Source organism: Rhinolophus sinicus, chromosome 17 (assembly GCF_057876585.1).
Source record: "Rhinolophus sinicus isolate RSI-liver-muscle chromosome 17, RSI-T2T, whole genome shotgun sequence".
NCBI lineage: Eukaryota > Metazoa > Chordata > Mammalia > Chiroptera > Rhinolophidae > Rhinolophus > Rhinolophus sinicus.
The window spans coordinates 189955746-189973116 of record NC_142517.1 but is presented as its reverse complement, the minus strand read 5'-3'; the positions used below and the strand labels follow the sequence as shown (position 1 = coordinate 189973116).

General features: G+C 40.1%; 1 protein-coding gene across 14 annotated transcripts in view; it reads right to left on the bottom strand.

The window, feature by feature from the left end:
* The window catches only part of UNC80 (unc-80 subunit of NALCN channel complex), a 187451-nt gene extending 170795 nt beyond the window's left edge, over nucleotides 1-16656 (bottom strand). For 7 of the 14 annotated variants that reach the window (XM_019726990.3, XM_019726985.3, XM_019726981.3 and 4 more), the window contains exons 1-6: nucleotides 16053-16655; nucleotides 15040-15088; nucleotides 12359-12515; nucleotides 10769-11070; nucleotides 2492-2615; nucleotides 479-552 (exon numbers count right to left, since the gene is read on the bottom strand). In XM_019726990.3, the coding sequence (XP_019582549.3) occupies nucleotides 479-552; nucleotides 2492-2615; nucleotides 10769-11070; nucleotides 12359-12515; nucleotides 15040-15088; nucleotides 16053-16144 (798 nt within the window). In that variant the 5' untranslated portion in view covers nucleotides 16145-16655. Of the gene's footprint in view, nucleotides 1-478; nucleotides 553-2491; nucleotides 2616-10768; nucleotides 11071-12358; nucleotides 12516-15039; nucleotides 15089-16052 lie in introns of all 14 variants that reach the window. The other 7 variants (XM_019726978.3, XM_019726980.3, XM_019726986.3 and 4 more) reach the window with 2 other exon arrangements.
* Nucleotides 16657-17371: the final 715 nt, after the last annotated feature.

The following is a 17371-nucleotide window of genomic DNA, read 5'->3' as shown; positions in this document are numbered from 1 at the left end:
TTATGTGGATTAGTTCTTGATTCCTCATTAAACTTTCAGATTCCTTAAGGGGTACGGCTGTATCTTGTGACTCCTTTCTACTCCCTCCTCCCCACCTGCTGCAGCACTACCATACCTATATCAGGATTGCCTAACAAATGTTAGGAGATTCAACACTTGACTTAGAACAAGATGATACTTCAGTTAATGTGAGATGAATAACGATAATTAACATTTAATGTTACACGCTAGTCACTGAGATAAACCAATAGCTGTGCACTCCCTTGTTTCAGCACCCCACACTTCTGGGAAATGCAAAAAATTATTTTCCACACTGACAGATAGGAAACCTAAGGCTTTTCAAAGTTTCACATTCAGGGAGGAAGAGCCGGCATTGAAGCCAAGTTGTATCATTCTAGACCTCATGTCTTACCATTGACACTACACTGTATCCAAAGAATGACCTCCGCCTTTATTTTCATGATTAAAATAAACTCACCTCTCCATGTCTTGTGTCCTGATTTGGTGATTCACAGGTCTGACTCTGACTGTTAATAGGAGAGCTTCTCTTAGCTGCAAAGATGAAATAAATTCCATCATAAATTTTATAAGATTCTAAGTTTATTTTATTTCATTAGTTCATTTTATTTTCAAGTAAAAAATCTATTTTAACAGTCCATTATCATATTGAACACATTTAATAATGTATGTTGTAAGAGAAATCAAGTAACCAATTCAAAACCCTAAGCATTTCTAGGTTGTCAATCTAGATCTTTTCATCTATTCAGTCTGACTCAAGTGGTTAAGGTGCCAAAAGGTTAGAAATACTATTATAGAAATAAGAACAGTTAACTTCTACATAGTACCTAATATCTGCCAAGTCCTGTTCTAAGCATTTTACATGTATCAACTCATTTAAACCTTAAAGTAGTTGTATAATAACATAGGGTAGATTATTAGACCCATTTTATAGATGAAGACATAAGGCACAGGAAGTTTAACTTGCACATGTTCACTTGGCTTTTGTATGAAGGTTCCAGCCCAGGTTATCTGGCTCCAGGGTCCGTGCTTTAATAACCACATTAACCTGCCCCTGAGGTACAATTCAAATAAATTACATCTTTACCTGAGGATCAAGAACCACAGGAAACTAAGATGGCAATGCCACATTTAAATTGTGAGTAAACTGGTGCTAAGAGGAAAGTGATTTACCAACCTTACAAAATAAGAGACCAGGGGAGTGTCACCTATGTGCTATTGCTTTTTCTTCTGGCTATGTTTTCTAAGCTGAGTTTAATTTTCCCTCAGATACTGGGCACCGTTTCAAGTCCACAGGTGTCAGACGGAGGAGAAAGGAACCCACTGTGGATACCATCCAGAAGCAAAGGGAGGGTAAAGGGAATAGACCAGGTGCTATTCACCTGGACATGAATTCTTAATAGTTTTTGTACATGTGTTAAATGATAGTTTAGGAATGAGAAGGAGAGAGAGAGAGAAAGAGACAGCTAAATTTGAAGTGACCCCTCCATTCATACAGCAAAGTGATATGACTCTTAAAAAAAGAAAAAAAAAACCCTTAATTTCTTTAATCAACATAAAGATATGGTTTTTTCGGGAATAGTTTTGTTTTAGTGTAGCATATTTTATTTTTCTTCTGTCTAATTTATCCTTTTTTCAGTTTTTTAACCTCATACATCTGTCTTCACTCTCAGATTGTTTTAATCCAATGCAATTAACTTCATCCCATCCATGGAATCTGAAGTAGACCACTTCTGACTATGACATCTTTACTTATTTAGTCCCTTGATATTTGAATCATATGACAGAATGTTACTCTTGATTTTGTAGTTTATTTCAATAGTTAATGCATTGTGCACATGCAAGGTGAGGGGTTAGTCTTCTTTTACTATATGAAAAATGTCATCCTCCTTTTGAATGACTATAGTAAGCATGATTTGTCACTTTAAGCATCTTACCATATATGTGAATAATATGGCACTCCTAGTTTACAAAATCCCTTAATATATTATGGACCTTGCAAGGTTATGTTAAGTTATAGAGGAAAAAACTATGGAAAAAATTATGTAAGAACTTGTTTATAGTTTACTTCCCTTGACGAAGCTCTTTTATATGTTATCGATATATATTATTACAATTTTAATACAGTTATTCCCTTTCTTAAAATGTGTATACATTTTTTGGCATCCTCTGCATTTATTCCTCATAAGAACCCTGTAAGTACTTGTAACATATTTCAACTCTCACTTTACAGGTGAGGAAACTGAGGCACGGGATCTTTAAATGGCTTACTCAAAGTCACACAACATGACAGCATGTGCCCTTGGAGTTTCTCATCATGTGAAAGAGCTCTGTACCTGGGACATTTAGATAACTACTCCCTAGAGAAATGTTCTTCCTCTTAGCTTCTTAAGGGCAAATGCTTCCACCACCCTCATCCCTGCATATGAGGGAGCCTGTGAAGACCGTCCCACTGGGTGTCTGAGCCACGAACCTGTGATGATGTTCCTGATGGGCTTCACCAGTGCTGTGAAGCCAGAGACTTCGGGCTGCCTGTGCTCCCACATGGGCTGCCATATAACAAGCCCGCTGGCCAGTCGGAACGTGAGGTCAGATTCCTGGGGGAAGAGAAGATCTATGTCCAATGAGTGGCCACTAAGAACCGGTTGAAGGGACCAGTTAATGCAAGGATTAACACCATTCACAAGATTTCCACATTTTCTTTCATCCCACCAATGAGTGCTTCCAGGGTAAACCGATAGCCCTAAGTTATCGTCATAATTACTACAGAAATCATGGTGGTCTGCTTTAGGCAAAATTAATATTTAATTAAAATTCAGCTTTGGGCAAAGCATGAAACCCACAAATTGTTGTTTTGTGTTAGCAGTGATGGAGGCTTATTTATTTCAAGTTTTGGCAGATCTCTTTCCTTGTGGTAATCATTATTATTCCTCTTAATGATTTAACTGTCCTTTCTTCCTCATAAGGCAGCATCCTCAGATGCTTGCATTTTGACTTTCTATTCTCCAGTCCATCTCTTGTTCTTGAGTTTCATGGAATCAGGCACATATATTTAGATTTCTCCTAATGTATTATTTTGTAATGCTGCCTCTCAACAATCTTTAATTCCTTGAGGTAGTGATATATCAGGCATCCTCCCTCTCCCACAGCCCCACAGCCCCACAGCCCCATCACCATCAAAATGTTTAACAGAGCATTAGGAATTGGGTGCACAGTAGTTGCTCAATAAATACTTGCTGAATTGCACTGACTTTACAACCCAAACTGATTCAATTTATCTACAATTTAAGGTCTCTTCCAGGGAGCACATTCTGTGCTTCACTATTACATCATTTTGAGAGGCTATGTTTAAAATGCAATCTCATATTGTATAAGTACAAATATATGACATTCTGAGGTTGCATTTTAAACAATTCAGTCTCTTAAAACAGCATAGAGATGGAAGCTGAGAATATGATAGGAGATGAATGAACATACCTGAGAACTAGGAATTCACTTAGGGCAATGATTTGCAACCCTGGCTTGCATATTATAATCTCCTGGGGAGCTTTTAAAACACAGGAGGCCCAGGTCCCACTTGCTCCCCTAACCAGACCAATTAGGTTAGAGTATGTATGAGGTTTTCTAAAGTTCCCCCTGGTGACTCTCACACGTAGCTATCAGCTATTGTGTTGAAAACCACTGATCTAGAAAGATAAGAGCTGAGGAAAAAGAAAAATGACTCTGCAAATGTGAATCATTGTAGCTCAGTGTCAAAGGAAACTTCAACTGGGAAGGCTGATGAAATCCCTGAATAAATCTGCATATGGGTAGAGAGAGAACTCTCTGTAAGCTATAGGCCGGGATCCTGGTACCACAGCAGTGCCTATTATGGGAAAACTTCTAGGACTCCCTGTGGAAGTACATTCATTCTATAAATACTTATAGACCCCCTACCATGTATTTGGTACTATTCTAGGTTCTAGGATACAATAGTGAACAAAGCATACAAAATTTCTGCTCTCCTAGCACAAAGGAGAAAAACCAGGTAAAGGGATGTGTCAGGCAAAGTGTTGCTATTTTAGACAGGATGGCCAGGGAAGGCCTTATTGTGCAGGTAACTTGAGTAAAGCTCTGAATGAAATGAAGAAGCTGCCATGTAGATATTTCCAGAAAAAGCATTATGTGAAAAGAGATTAAAAAAATGCAGGGTCATAAGTATGCCTCACGGGTCAAGGAGATTGTGAGCCAGGAGTCAAGAGAATGATAGAACAGTAGAAAAAAATTTCGGTCAGAAAAGTTATCAAGTTCCAAGTTAAACAGGGCCTGATAGGTCATAGCAAGGACTGCAGCATTTACTGAGGAAGATGGGAAACCACTGGAGGGTTTTGAGTAGTGGAGGGACATGATTGAATATGCTTCGACAGGCTCCCTCAGGCTATGGAGAATAAAGGCAAGGGTGAAAAGAAACGAGGTAGGAAGCTATATTATCTGTATTATCATCTAGGTGAAAGATGATTAGACGAGGATGTTAGTAGAGGGTAAAATGAGAAGTGGTAGACTCTGGACACATTTTGAAGATAGAACTTACAGAATTTGCTAACTGACCAGAAGTAGAATATAAGAGAAAAAGGTATCAAAGATGTTTGGCCTTGCCATTGGTAAAGATGGGCAAGATGAAAGAGGAGGAGGTTTGGGGATACCAGGAGCCTAGTTTTAGACATGTTAGGTTTGGGATGCCTGTTAGCCATTGAACTAGAAATACTGAGTAAACAGCTTGACAGGCAGGTCTAGGGTTAAGGGGAGAGCAACCCCACTTCCCTTGAAATGGATACGGGGGAGGCTGCATAGCATTATGTATTAGATCCAGCAAGTAGGGAATTAATCGTAAGTAAAGCTTATCAGATTTGTCTCCAGAAATGCAAGATGCCAAATTTCAACTGACCTGGTCTCAATGATTCTGCAGTTTCTAAGCTCAGTCCTTTTCCATGTTTCTCATAAGTAATTTTGACACAAATAAAACTCCAATGGACACTGCAGCAGGAAGTGAGCCCTTATATGAAAACCCTGGCCTTCAACATCTGGTCTATCCTGGTGACATTTAGCATTCACCAGTAGTTACTGTCATCATTTTGTTTTATTTGATATACTCCCAACTAGATTGTTTATCTCTTGAAAACAAGCTGATATGTCCTTCTGCTGTGCATCTCCCCTCGAGCAACAATACTTAATCATTAATTAATTTTACTTTCCCCAATAACACCATTAAATACAATCACTCTTCAGACCTGCATACCCGCAGAACCTATGGCCTCCTCCTATTTTCCTTTGTAAGTCTCTTAAGTTGGCTGAATGTGTAAATTCTGGGACCCAAATTCGTCTTATAGAGTCCCCTTTAATGGGTCACCAAATGCTATGTGTACATACACGACCAGAAACTCATAGCTGGAGAAGACACTATCATTCAAACAGCTAACGGGCAGGTGGTCTAGAAAGGTCCTGGGAAAAACCAGAGGATGTAAACATTGGAAGATTCAACATCCCACACTTCAGACGCTTTTCTTGCTTGCACTAAAAGCCTGTTTCCATGATGGCATGAAGCAATTCTAAATGTGTTTACCAGTAGCTTAGAGAGATCTACTGAAACAACTATTATTTTAAATTCCATTTTAAAGTTGTTTACTTCACACATGTAGATTTTATAAAATCTCCTTGAGGGCTTAGATTTTGTTTTATTCCCTGCTGTTTCTCCAGAACAGTGCCTAGCATAGAGCAGGCATCCAATAAGTATTTATTGAAGGAATAAGTAAAGATGATCAAATGAAGAAAATATTGATATCATATTTGAAGCAGATCCCTTAAGTGTAGTAAATATTCAGTTTTTTCACTGCTAAAATTAATTTTGGTCTAAAATGAATAATATATTTGATAGACTTTCTAGGTTATTATTTCATGTGAAATATTAGAGCTAGTTATGGCACTGTGTTAGCTAACCAGAACACAATGATAATTCCTACCCTCAAACCATTCAGAATCTAATGGGAAAGACGGATCCATAGAGAGATAATGATAGAAACAAACTGAAAATAACAATAAAGATAAGTCTAGAATATTACAGAAATAGAGGAGGAGGGAAGATGGATTTTGAACGGAGTTGCAAAGGATGAGGAGGGGTTTTCTAGGCATGTTGGGGTATGAGGGCATTCCAGGCAGCAGGATCAGTACGAGAACAGGCCTGAAAAAATCATGTTATGTTTCTGGGGAGACCCCAAGCACGTGGAGCTCACAGGCAGAAGTAGCCAGGTGTGTCATGGAGGGCCCAGTTCCCACACTAAGGAGCTAGAGTTTCCCCCGCTGTATGATGAGAAATCAACAAATTAAGCATGTTGGTGATACCGTCAGATTTCATTTAAGATAGATCACTTTGGTACTAAAGATAGATCTTATGAGACTGTAAATCCAGTTAAAAAGTGGCCCAAGTAAGGAATGATGAAAGCTTGGGTTAATGCAGTCAATAGGGATGAAAAAGATGCACGTTTGAGAACAATATGGGAGACAAAATGAGAAGGACTTTATGATTAGTGGAATGTACTGGTAAGAAATGAGAGAATCAGCAAAGATTGCTCCTAGTTTTTGAGATAATGTGAATGGATCCATCACCTGAAATACAAAACATCAGGACAAGGGCTCATTCCAGGGGAAATCTGAAATGCCCATAGATTATCTATTTGGAAAAGGTTGTTGGCAATTTACTCTAGAGGTCAGCAAAGGAGTCAAGTTTAGAGACATAGAATTAGGTGATCTCAGCCTACGGTATACAAATGGTGAATGCGGCTGGAGAGGAGATCTTCCAAAGAGAAGATAGAGTGAGAGGAGCAAAGGGTCCAGGGTGTATCTCTGGCAAAGACTAGTGTTAAAGAAGCAGGCAAAGAAGATAAGCTCTCAAAGGAGATCAAGCAGCAATAGTCAGGGATGCAAGGAAAAGCGGCAGAGTGTGGCGTCCCCAAAGGAATGGAAATTTTCAATAAGGAATGACAGTAGTTTCAAATGCAGCTGAGGCTTGGTGAGATGAGAACTGCAAAACAAAGATTAGGTTCAATAGCTCAGAGGTGGTATATGACCTACCTTAGTGAGAAGAGTTCCAGCATAGGCGCATAAAAAACAGGATAGTTCTGTGGAAAGTCAATTCATTTTGAATCCTGCCTCAGTTAGTTACTTATGAGCTTGATTATTACCTCTCTGGAACTCAGTTTGCCCTTTGGCAGAATGCAAACATAGATATACACCTCCCTATGGGTGGTTGTAAAAATTAGAAATGTGTGAAAACTGTCTGTTACATAATAGAGAGAAGCTGAAGGAAGTGTATGAAGTTGCGGAGTAAATGGGAGGTGAGGAAGTGGAGGCATGGGCTCATGTCTTGACAGATGGCAGCCTCACATGCCTCCTGCAGTATCTTGTCTTATAAGAGCTTCAACCTACAACACTATCTGTGGAAGCACCAAGTGGGGACTCGAGGAAGTAAAGTCAAAAAAAGGACGGACAAGTAAGGAAGCACACAGGGGTTGGAGACCACAAATTTGTGGAAACACCAATCTGGATGGCTTTGTGGTTTCTTCCTGGGAGCATGCAGATCTCTGGGGCAGGCACAGATAAGGTGGCTTCTGCTCATGATCTGGGGTTGGAGTTTTGAAGGGCAAATGCAAATGAAGGACAGGAAGCAAAGGACATTAATGGTGCGTGTGAGGAGGAAAGCACGTGGGTACAGTACGGATAGGAAGAAAGACAGGGCCTGGACAGGCAAGTGAGAGGTCCAGGGCAGTGGTTCTCAATCAGGGGCAATTCTCACTCCGGCCCCACCCTCTGGAGATATTTGGCAATGCCTGGAGTCATTTGTGGTTGTCACAACTCGGAGGGAGAAGATACTACTGGCATGTAGTGGATAGAGGCCAGAGATGCTACTAATATCCTACAGTGCACAGAACAGCCCCCCACAGCAAAGAATTATCTGGCCGAAAATGCCACAGTGCTGAAGTTGAGGAATTCTGATAAAGGATTTTACATTCCCCAATTATGTTGAAAAAAGCAAAACCGCGCTCAGAAGGAAAAAGCCTTCTATGAAAATTGACTGACTCATTGATATTTTTTTATTCCCTATATAGCATCTAGAACAATATTTCCCTCAGAGAAATAATAACATGATAAAACAATAATAATGCTAGTAGAAAAAGCTAACAATAACTGCATTACTGTCTCATAAATACTCCAATCCCAGGACATAGATAGACCTTGGTGCTCTTGAGTCAGCTTTCCTCAACTATCTGTGTAGTCTCTCTGGAAAGAGGATCTGGCCTCTTTCTCTTAATAATGCATAATATTAATAGTAATAAAATGCCAACAGTAAAAGCAGCCATTTGTCAAGGCCTTTTGATGTGTAATGTTGACCACTATCGTTTGTTTAATCCTGAAAGTGCCCCATAAAATTGTTCTTATGTCCAATTTATACATGAGAAAACTGAGGCTTAAAGAAGTTAGTTGCTCGATACAGTAGGAAGTGGCAAGCACAGGATTCAAAGGCAGGCTTGTTTCTGAAACTTGAACTCTCAGCCACGTCTTCTGATATAATTCCAGCCATTCCTATGCTTCCATGCTTTTAATCCAGAGGGTATTTCCCCACAGATAGACATCTATATACATTTATCAATGTTTTAAAGGAAACTTCTTTCCTGTCCCCTCCATTTTAAGGACTATGTAGCTACATATTATATAATTGCTACTTTTAGCACCTGGATAAGCTTCTGATAATAACTTGGGTTCACTCAGTGAGTGGATCTTCAATATTGATCGAGCGCCTCATATATGCCAGACATTATTCTAGATGCTAGAGATACAATGTGACCTGGACAGACAGCATCTCTTTGCTAAAGAACGTATTCTAGTGGGGAGACGGACAACAAACATGTAAACAAACACATAAAATAGTTTCAGGTACTAAGTGCTAAGAAGGGGGAAAATGGACCATCACGTGCTAGTGGCACTCAAGTAGGGAATACCTTCTGAGGTGGTGACATTGGAGGTCTGAGTAAACCAGTGAGAATGACAGGCCACGTGAAAGTCTCGGGACGGAGCATGGGGGTAAATGTTTCAAACTGAAGGAGAAAACCAGTGCAAGGACCTAAAATCCAGAGTGAACTTGTCTAGTTTGAGGGTGAGCCCAGAGGTTATTGAATAAGGAAGGGAGAGGTGAGTGAGATGGATGGAGGTGAGGCAGGAGCTAGGTCCTGCCATCCCGCAGGCCAGGGTGACAAGCTCAGTTAAAGTAAGGCTTTCCATTAAGTGTAATTTTTATAAAAATCCATTTAAAGTGGAAAGTCAAAACTTTTAAAGCAACAATTTAATTTAATTTAAAAAATTTAAAATGTTTAATATGTTTGATGGGCAATATGGCCAGTGCATGCAAAGCATTTGGGGAATTTACAGGTAATTTCAGTTCTATTTCTACCAGCAATGGGAGAGGCCATTGAAGGTGAATTTTAACTTAAACTAAAATAGGTGAAAAGACTCTTTATTCCCCTCTAGTGATTATTAATGGACTCACAACCGCCTTCGTATATAAATATATATATACGGGGGGTGCCAAATAATGTATATATGTAACTTATCTTCACTTTTTGTTATTGGTACACATTGAGTATTACAATTTTAATACAATTTTTTCCTTTCTTAAAATGTGTATACACTTTTTTGGCACCCTCTGTATATATCTAACTTAAAACACCCATTCATTAGGATTCTAATATTCTATTAAAGAACAGTTGAGTATATTAATGCCTTCTTATCTCTTATCTTAGCACTTAGATGTAATATTGTGATTTATTAATTCACAGAAATAACAAATAGTCCTTGATTTCTTTCCATGTGTTTGAGTTGTACTGTATCTTCACATATATTCACCCTGTGTTAGAGGCAGCCACAATTTTATGCAATGGAGGATCCAAGAGGTTAAGTAATATCACCAAGATCACACAGCTGCAGAGTGGTGGCAGAGCAAATTCAGATATTGCCTGTTTCAGAACCAGGAGTACATGGGTATAATTGTATTTTCATCCGGTTGGTTTCCATGTAATCTTATGTTTTGTATTTTACGCATTTAAAAATATGTGGAAAGCAATTCTCAGGTTGAAACAAAACTGTCAAAAAACCTAAATCACATGAAAATGAAAAATGTCTGCTCTAGACCCTATATTATAATAGAAGTAGCTACAGAATGCTATGGAAATATACGGGAGATAGTGCCTAAATCTACACGGGGAAGGTCAGAGGAAAAGATTCATGAAAATGATGACATTGAAGTTGAGGTTTGAAGAATCATAAGAGGAACGAGGAGGGAAAGGAGGGCAGAGCAACCAGCAAGGGCATGTTCAGGGACTAGTTCCTATGACCCCCAGAGCTGGATCATGGGGTGCCAGTAGGGACTGGAAATGACAAATTCAGGGAGAAACTTAAACCCCCAATCATGATTGACCTTATATGCCATGTTTAATATGTTGGCAGATGGAGAACCACTGTAGATTTTTAAGTTGGGAAATAATAGATGGAGAATTGTGTTACTGAAATAACGTTTAGCAGTTTAATATAGAAATAAAGCTCTCCATTTCTTGGCTTGCTATCAGATCATACGAGGACATGGACAACCCAATATGGAAATAGAATCTGAAGCCCGCCCTCACCACACCTCTCTCCTCTGTCAGCCTAACACTGCCTTTCTGCTTACCTTGATCCTGTGGACCAGAGGAGCAAACAGAAACACGAAGAGTTCCACAGTAGCCATGGAGTTCTGGAATATCTTCCTTCGGTTGTTCTCTTCCTCATCGTTGGAGCTGCTTTGGCAAGGCTGCCCTGGAGAACCCTGGTTTTCAATCTGGTGGATGAAAGCACTGCTGCTGCCACCCCAGCTGGACCCTCGGTCTGTGCCCCCAAATCGCTCACTGTTGCAGTCGTGGGGGGCCTCCAGGAGCATCCAGTGCAGGGTGTGAAGAAGCTTTGTCTCAGCAACACCCAGTTTATCCTGGTGGCCTGCATGACACAACCACATAGCCAGGTTAAGGCAAACTCTGTGACCAGAACAATGGATGTCAATTTGGGGACTGGGAAGAATATCCTTGCTTTACTCTGTGGTTTGATTTCCTAGGAGACACCAGCATTTCTTTGTATCTCTTCTAACCACCAGTGCAAGGGCACATTCTTGTTTTGGGGCTGTCTACCTGGCTGCAGTCTCTCCAGAATGACATGATTTTGTAGGAGGAAAAACTGTAGGCATCACATCTCCTCAGTCAGATACCAAATACAGTTGACCCTTGAAGAACTCGGGTTTGAATTGCATGGGTGCACTTATAGGTGGGACTATATTTCAATAAATATAGTTGACCCTTCCTATCTTTGGGTTTCGTATCCATATATTCAACCAACTATGGATCGAAAACAATATTTTTGCATTCCCAACCACAGTTTCCCAACAAAGAATAGAAAATACTTTCAATCTGTGTTTGGTTGAATCTGTGGATATGAAGGACTTACTGCAGAATTAAAAGTTATATGAGGATTTTCAATTCAGGGTGGGGGGCGAAAGGGGACCTAACCACCACCCGCCGTGTTGTTCGATGGTCAACTGTGTATTTCCAAATAGAAAGCATAATGGTTAAAAATATGGCTCTGAAGATAACAACTACTCTATTTTAGACAGTAAGACCAGGAAAGCCCCCTCTATAAAGGTAAAATTTGAGCAGAGAACCAAATGAGAGGAAAGAACTGGATAGAAAGGAGCATGTACACAGAGATGGGACAGATGGCTAGGATAGGTTGTCATGTGATAAAAGCAATCTACAAAATAATCTTAAAAAGAAAAACACTCTTTATGTACACACATGCACATACACACAGTACTACAAACTGAAAGTGATTGCTTTTGGAGCTGTGAGGGCAAAGAGGACAACTCTGAAGGGAACCCGTCTGGGATGGGTGAGAGTCTTTAGCTTTCCTGTAATATTTTAATGTTTTAAAGGAGAATATATTCACATATTACCCATAAAATAAAATAAAAATTTAAAAAAAGAGCCATCAAAACAATAAATAAATAAATAAATAAATAAATAAATAAATAAATAAAAGAGCCAGTTCCCTCACTGGTAAAATAGAAATAACAGTGGTACCAATTATCCAGGGGAGGGTGTTGTGGTTGTGAGAATTAAATGAGATAATGTGAGCACAATGCCTGGGAAAATAATAAGTAACCAATAAATGTTATTATGGACATTGAACTCAAAGGATGACGATATGCCATAAACAAGTAATGCAGGAGCACAACCTAGCTTGTTCCTGTTTGAAAGCAGGGTTGCAGTGCAGTGGAGGACGTGAGGCAGAGCAGCTTGCACCAGCTCCCATCTGGAGATGCTCTGGATGGCTTCAGAGAGGGCGGGAGAGAGGCCATGCAGCTTGTTTTCTACCAACACTCGTTCAAAGGACTATAGATACAAAAAGAAAAAAAAGCATGAAAAATAAGCAATCAGATTCTGACTGGTGCAAAAAATTACATCAAGGTACTGTGTACCCTAAAAGATGCAAATTACTCGACCAGATTCTTTCCAGTGCACTCAGATTGCATTTCATTGCATATGTTATCAGGCACTGGGTCAGTGATAATTTCCTATTATCTACCCAACTGCAGGTATTATCCAAAATATATGGCTTGAATGATTAAATGATTATCATATCCACCCAAATAAAATTCCCCTAACAAAGACTACAACACATTTAATTCATGAAATTTTTTGATGCAATATTTTATAAAATGCTGCTGAGTCATCCAAAGAGGCTGTCACAACTGCATACGAAAGTGAAATGTCTTTTGTGAAAGTGTTTTGAGGAACAGAATTTATGTCAATGTTCAACAAGTGTTAAATAAGATACCACTCTTCCAAGAAATCTAATTTTGGGGTCCCTGATGTTTTCTATGTCCCTAGCAATGATAGGGCACGGGACATTCCTTAACTAATGCCTAAAACCATAAAGTTATTTAATATACCTGTTGAATAAAGAAAGAAAGGGAGAGAAAAAGGGAGGGAGGGAGAGAGAGAGGGAGGGAGGGAGGGAGGGAGGGAGGGAGGGAGGGAGGGAGGGAGGGAGGAAGGAAATTAGCTATTTTTGCTTTGCTGGTTCAACTTTCCTATCCTGGCCAGGGATATTTTCAGAGAATATAGCATCCCAAAATAAGTTTGATATACTCAATTTTTTGTTTGTTGGTTTGTTTTTATTTTTTTTCTTAAGGAGAGGAGTATATCAGTATAAAGTGTTGGGGAAAGTGTCGCTACCAAATATCAAATAATTTTAATAAGCATTTGAGTTGTATGGACAGAACTCGATTGGTCCTTGATGCTCCAAATGGTCTAGAAAATTGTATAAGTGTGCTCTAGACTCGTCATAATAAAGTTCCAAGTGTCCAAGCTGTATTATTGGAATTATTAGGATACTTGAGAAAAAGACATGGCTTAATACAGAAATTCTCCAAAGAAAACTATTTACTTTTTGATTCAAAAGGAAAATAAGAAATTCGTAATGAAAAGCATGCTGAAGTTTTGGGAAGGAGTGAAATCAGAGATGCATTTTTTTTCTTTTTTCAATGCATATCCATATATTTTTACATTTCACAGCTCTCGGGTAATTTTTAGCAAATAAAATAACTTTTCATTTAGATCTTTATATCTCTGTATCTACCTATGAATGTGGCTTAACTATTTCATATTGTGTGACATTAAAAATGTCAGATGTATCTTTGCCAAGAACAGAGAAAAGTCGGGATTATTTTAAGCTAGCGTAGTTCATTGTAAGCATGGTTTAAGGAAGGCTCAGAGATGTCAAGTGTCAAATTACTCTAATTGAAATAAATACAAAACAAATTCTATTAAAAGTCTCTTACTAGAAAGTTCGATTTTAAAAATGTCTCTGTGAGAACTTTAAAGGGCAGGGGATACAAAAAAACAAAATCCTGCTTGAGAGAGAGAGAGCAAGAGTTTAACTCTCCAGTTGGCTTCCATCATTGTCTACGGTCGTAACACATTTCAGAGCTCCTTATTAGAAGGTCATCTATATAGTTATTTGCAAATATTCATGGCAGTATCTAAATAGGTAGGTCTCCACTATAGGTTGTAATGTATACAATTTTAAGACTTTTATGTGAACTCCAAATTTTAATGAAGTCTGTGAAAATCCCCTTTCAATTTTGCTTCATGATTTCATGTCTTTTGTTCTCAGTTTCTAAAATGGCGCTATATTTTGCATAAATACTAATAATGTTATTTTAATCATTATTTTATATCATCCACTTTCAGACTTACACAACAAATACGGGACATAAAAATTCAGAACGGCATAATACTTTGTTGTAGTTCATAAACACTCATTTTTATAAACTTCCACAGCATAGCAGTTGCGATTTTGTTAATTAAGGATTTAATTTCTTGTATGTGCCTCACAAGGCCCTCCACCACCTGGTTCTCTGCTAGCTCTCCACCTTTGCTTCTACTGCTCTACCCCTCCCCCTACTCTGGGCGAAGGTCCTGCATGTAGACTTGCTGTTCCCTCTGCTCTCCTCTCAGTTATTCCTCCCTGCCTTCCTTCAAGTCTTTGTCCAGGGGTCACGTTAGCAAATAAGCCTTGTCCATCTACCACTTCTAAAATGAAACCCCCATCCTCGTGCTCCCTAATCTCCTTTTTTCTTGATTTTTCTCCATAGCGCTTATCACTATCCGGCTTACTGTGTATTTTTACATATTTGCGCGTGGCCTGTCCCCCTCCCACTAGAATGCAAATTCTATATTTGTTTTAGTTATTGCTCTACCCATCATCTAGAACTGTGTCTGGCACACAGTAGGTGCTCACTAATATTTGCTGAGTGAATTAATACATACAGTCAGTAGGATTTAATGTCTTTCTTTGGATTGAAATTATCATACAGAATATGGAAATCATTAAATGGTGAATATCACGTACCACACAAGAGGCTTCATATTGCTTCCCCAGCTTAGGCCTCAAAAATGCACTGAAAAATTAATAGAGATATCTGTTATAAACATAAATTAAATTATTAGAGCATCCTTATGATATATTTTTCAATTAATAAGACATGGTGCTATGAAATTCAAATTTCCTGCCTCCCTATAGCTAGTTAATGAGCAGGTGTTGAACACCTGACAACATTTGCTTTTACATGTGTAATTACATATATAAAAAAGAGATGTGGATCTCTATGTTTTCTGTATCAACTCTTATTTTGAAGACTTTTACGTAATCAGATTCTAAATCGTCAATGGTCAGAAGGGATGCCTTACTTATGTACAGTCACATTAAAACTGAAAAACGAACACAGCTTGTGAGTCATGATTTTCAGAATCTAATTTTTTATATAATAAATCTCCAAAGTAATAATAATAATAATAATAATAATAATAATAATAATGGAAACCTCCTTTCCTATTTACTGAAATAGGTTTCAGGCCTTTCGGGGTGTGGGGGGGAGCTTTATCAAAAATCATTCTTCTCAGGGGTTTTAACCAGGAAGATTACGCTCGCTGAATCCAAGCAAACATGGTTAACAAGTGGGCAAAGCAGATATTCGCCAAACAGAGCTAGAAAAACAACAGGTCACCAGGTTGGAATCACAGCAGGAGATGGAAGGGGAATTGGACGCAGGAGCACAACCAGTCATAATTATTATATCTTCCCTAGCTCCCGCCCCCTCTTCCTAAGCTCTCTGCCCTCCCGCTCCCTAAATAATGTACATGTTTTATTCAGCAACCGTCGATCTGCTTGTCGTCAAACTTCACGGAAATATTTTTAAATGCGTGTTTTTAAGTGGGTGCAGAGGGCTTGCTTTCCAGCCCCAGAGAGGGAGCTGCAGGCTGTGGCGCGGCCTCAGCGGCAGCGGCGGCGGTAGACGGACCCGGGCGGCCCCAGGAGCGCCCCCAGCCCAGGGCGGCCCGCGGCGCGCCCTCTGTGCCCCTCACCTGGTTTGCCGCCACAGGAAGGTCTGGATTGGTAAGGGGATGCCGCGGCCGCTGTCCTGCTCCTGGCCCTCGGAGCTTTTCCTCTTCACCATGATGGTGGCTCCGGGGAGTCCTACTGCAGGACCCAGTGCTGGCTCCGCTCTAGCCACCCCTGCCTCCTCCTCCTCCTCCTCCTCCTCCTCCCGTTGCTCTCCCCAACTCTCATCCCCTCCTTCCCCGAGGCAGAGCCGGCTCTCTCCGCCTTGATCCCACGTCCCTCTCCGCTTCCCCCGCCCCTCCCCTCGCCTGGAACATGGCTGCGGGAGGAGGGGAGGGCTGGAGGAGACGCGGAGCAAGGAAGGGGGCGCTCTGAAGAGCTGCCCCCCTCGCCGTCCCCGCGCCCTCTCCTTGCTTTCAGCACCTCCCACTGTGGACAGCGGCCTAGAGCTCGCCCTGCGGGAGACCAGCGCAGGGGGCAGGTTGAGTAGCAGTGGGATGGCCAAAAGGGTCCACTCTTCGCATTGCACACCGGTCCCCTGTGCGTCCCCTTCAGTCCCCAGGATTCGGCTTCCTTCCCTTGGAGCTGCACCCCAGGAGTGTCCCCTGTCCTGCTTCCCAACCTCAGCATCCAAAGAATTGTCACGGTCTGGGGAGGAGGAGCTTTGGGGAACCGCAGAGCAGTCACTAACCCTGGCAGCGTTCGCACCTCCAGCAAGGAGGTCAGGAGTCCACCCTCGGGGCTTAGCAGAAGGAGCACATGAAAATTATTAGAAGTGCAAAGCAGGAAGGGAGCAACCTTGGCAAGACAGAGAAAGCCTGAAAGTTCTCTGATGTGAGAATTTATTTTAAAATGGTTAACCGCAAAAAATTAACCTCGCTTGTTTTGCAAAAGCAGGAATGTCCCCAAAGTAACCAGTTGTGAGTATCAGTTAAATACAACTTGAGAAAGAACATTTGAATCATGCTGTTAGGAAGTGAATTTTGTTATAGTCCATTGGTGTACTTGGGTGATGCTGTTCATACCACTGATATCTGCCATTTTCCTTCAGTTGTCAGTCAAATGTATATATAGTTTATAGATTACTGTTAGATAATTTATCTAGCAGTAAAACAAGTGGGGTTGGAGATGGGGGAAAATGAAGCAGTCTGAGTAGAAAACCCTTGCTGTGAATCCAACTACCTGCAAATAAACATAGTCACATACCTTTTTCTCTTTTTAAAAAGATTTTTGTTAAAATATAGCTCACATACAATATTATACTAGTTTCAGGTGTACATCATAGTTATTCAACAGTACCCACCTATCACTATACAGTTATTACCACATTATTGATTATATT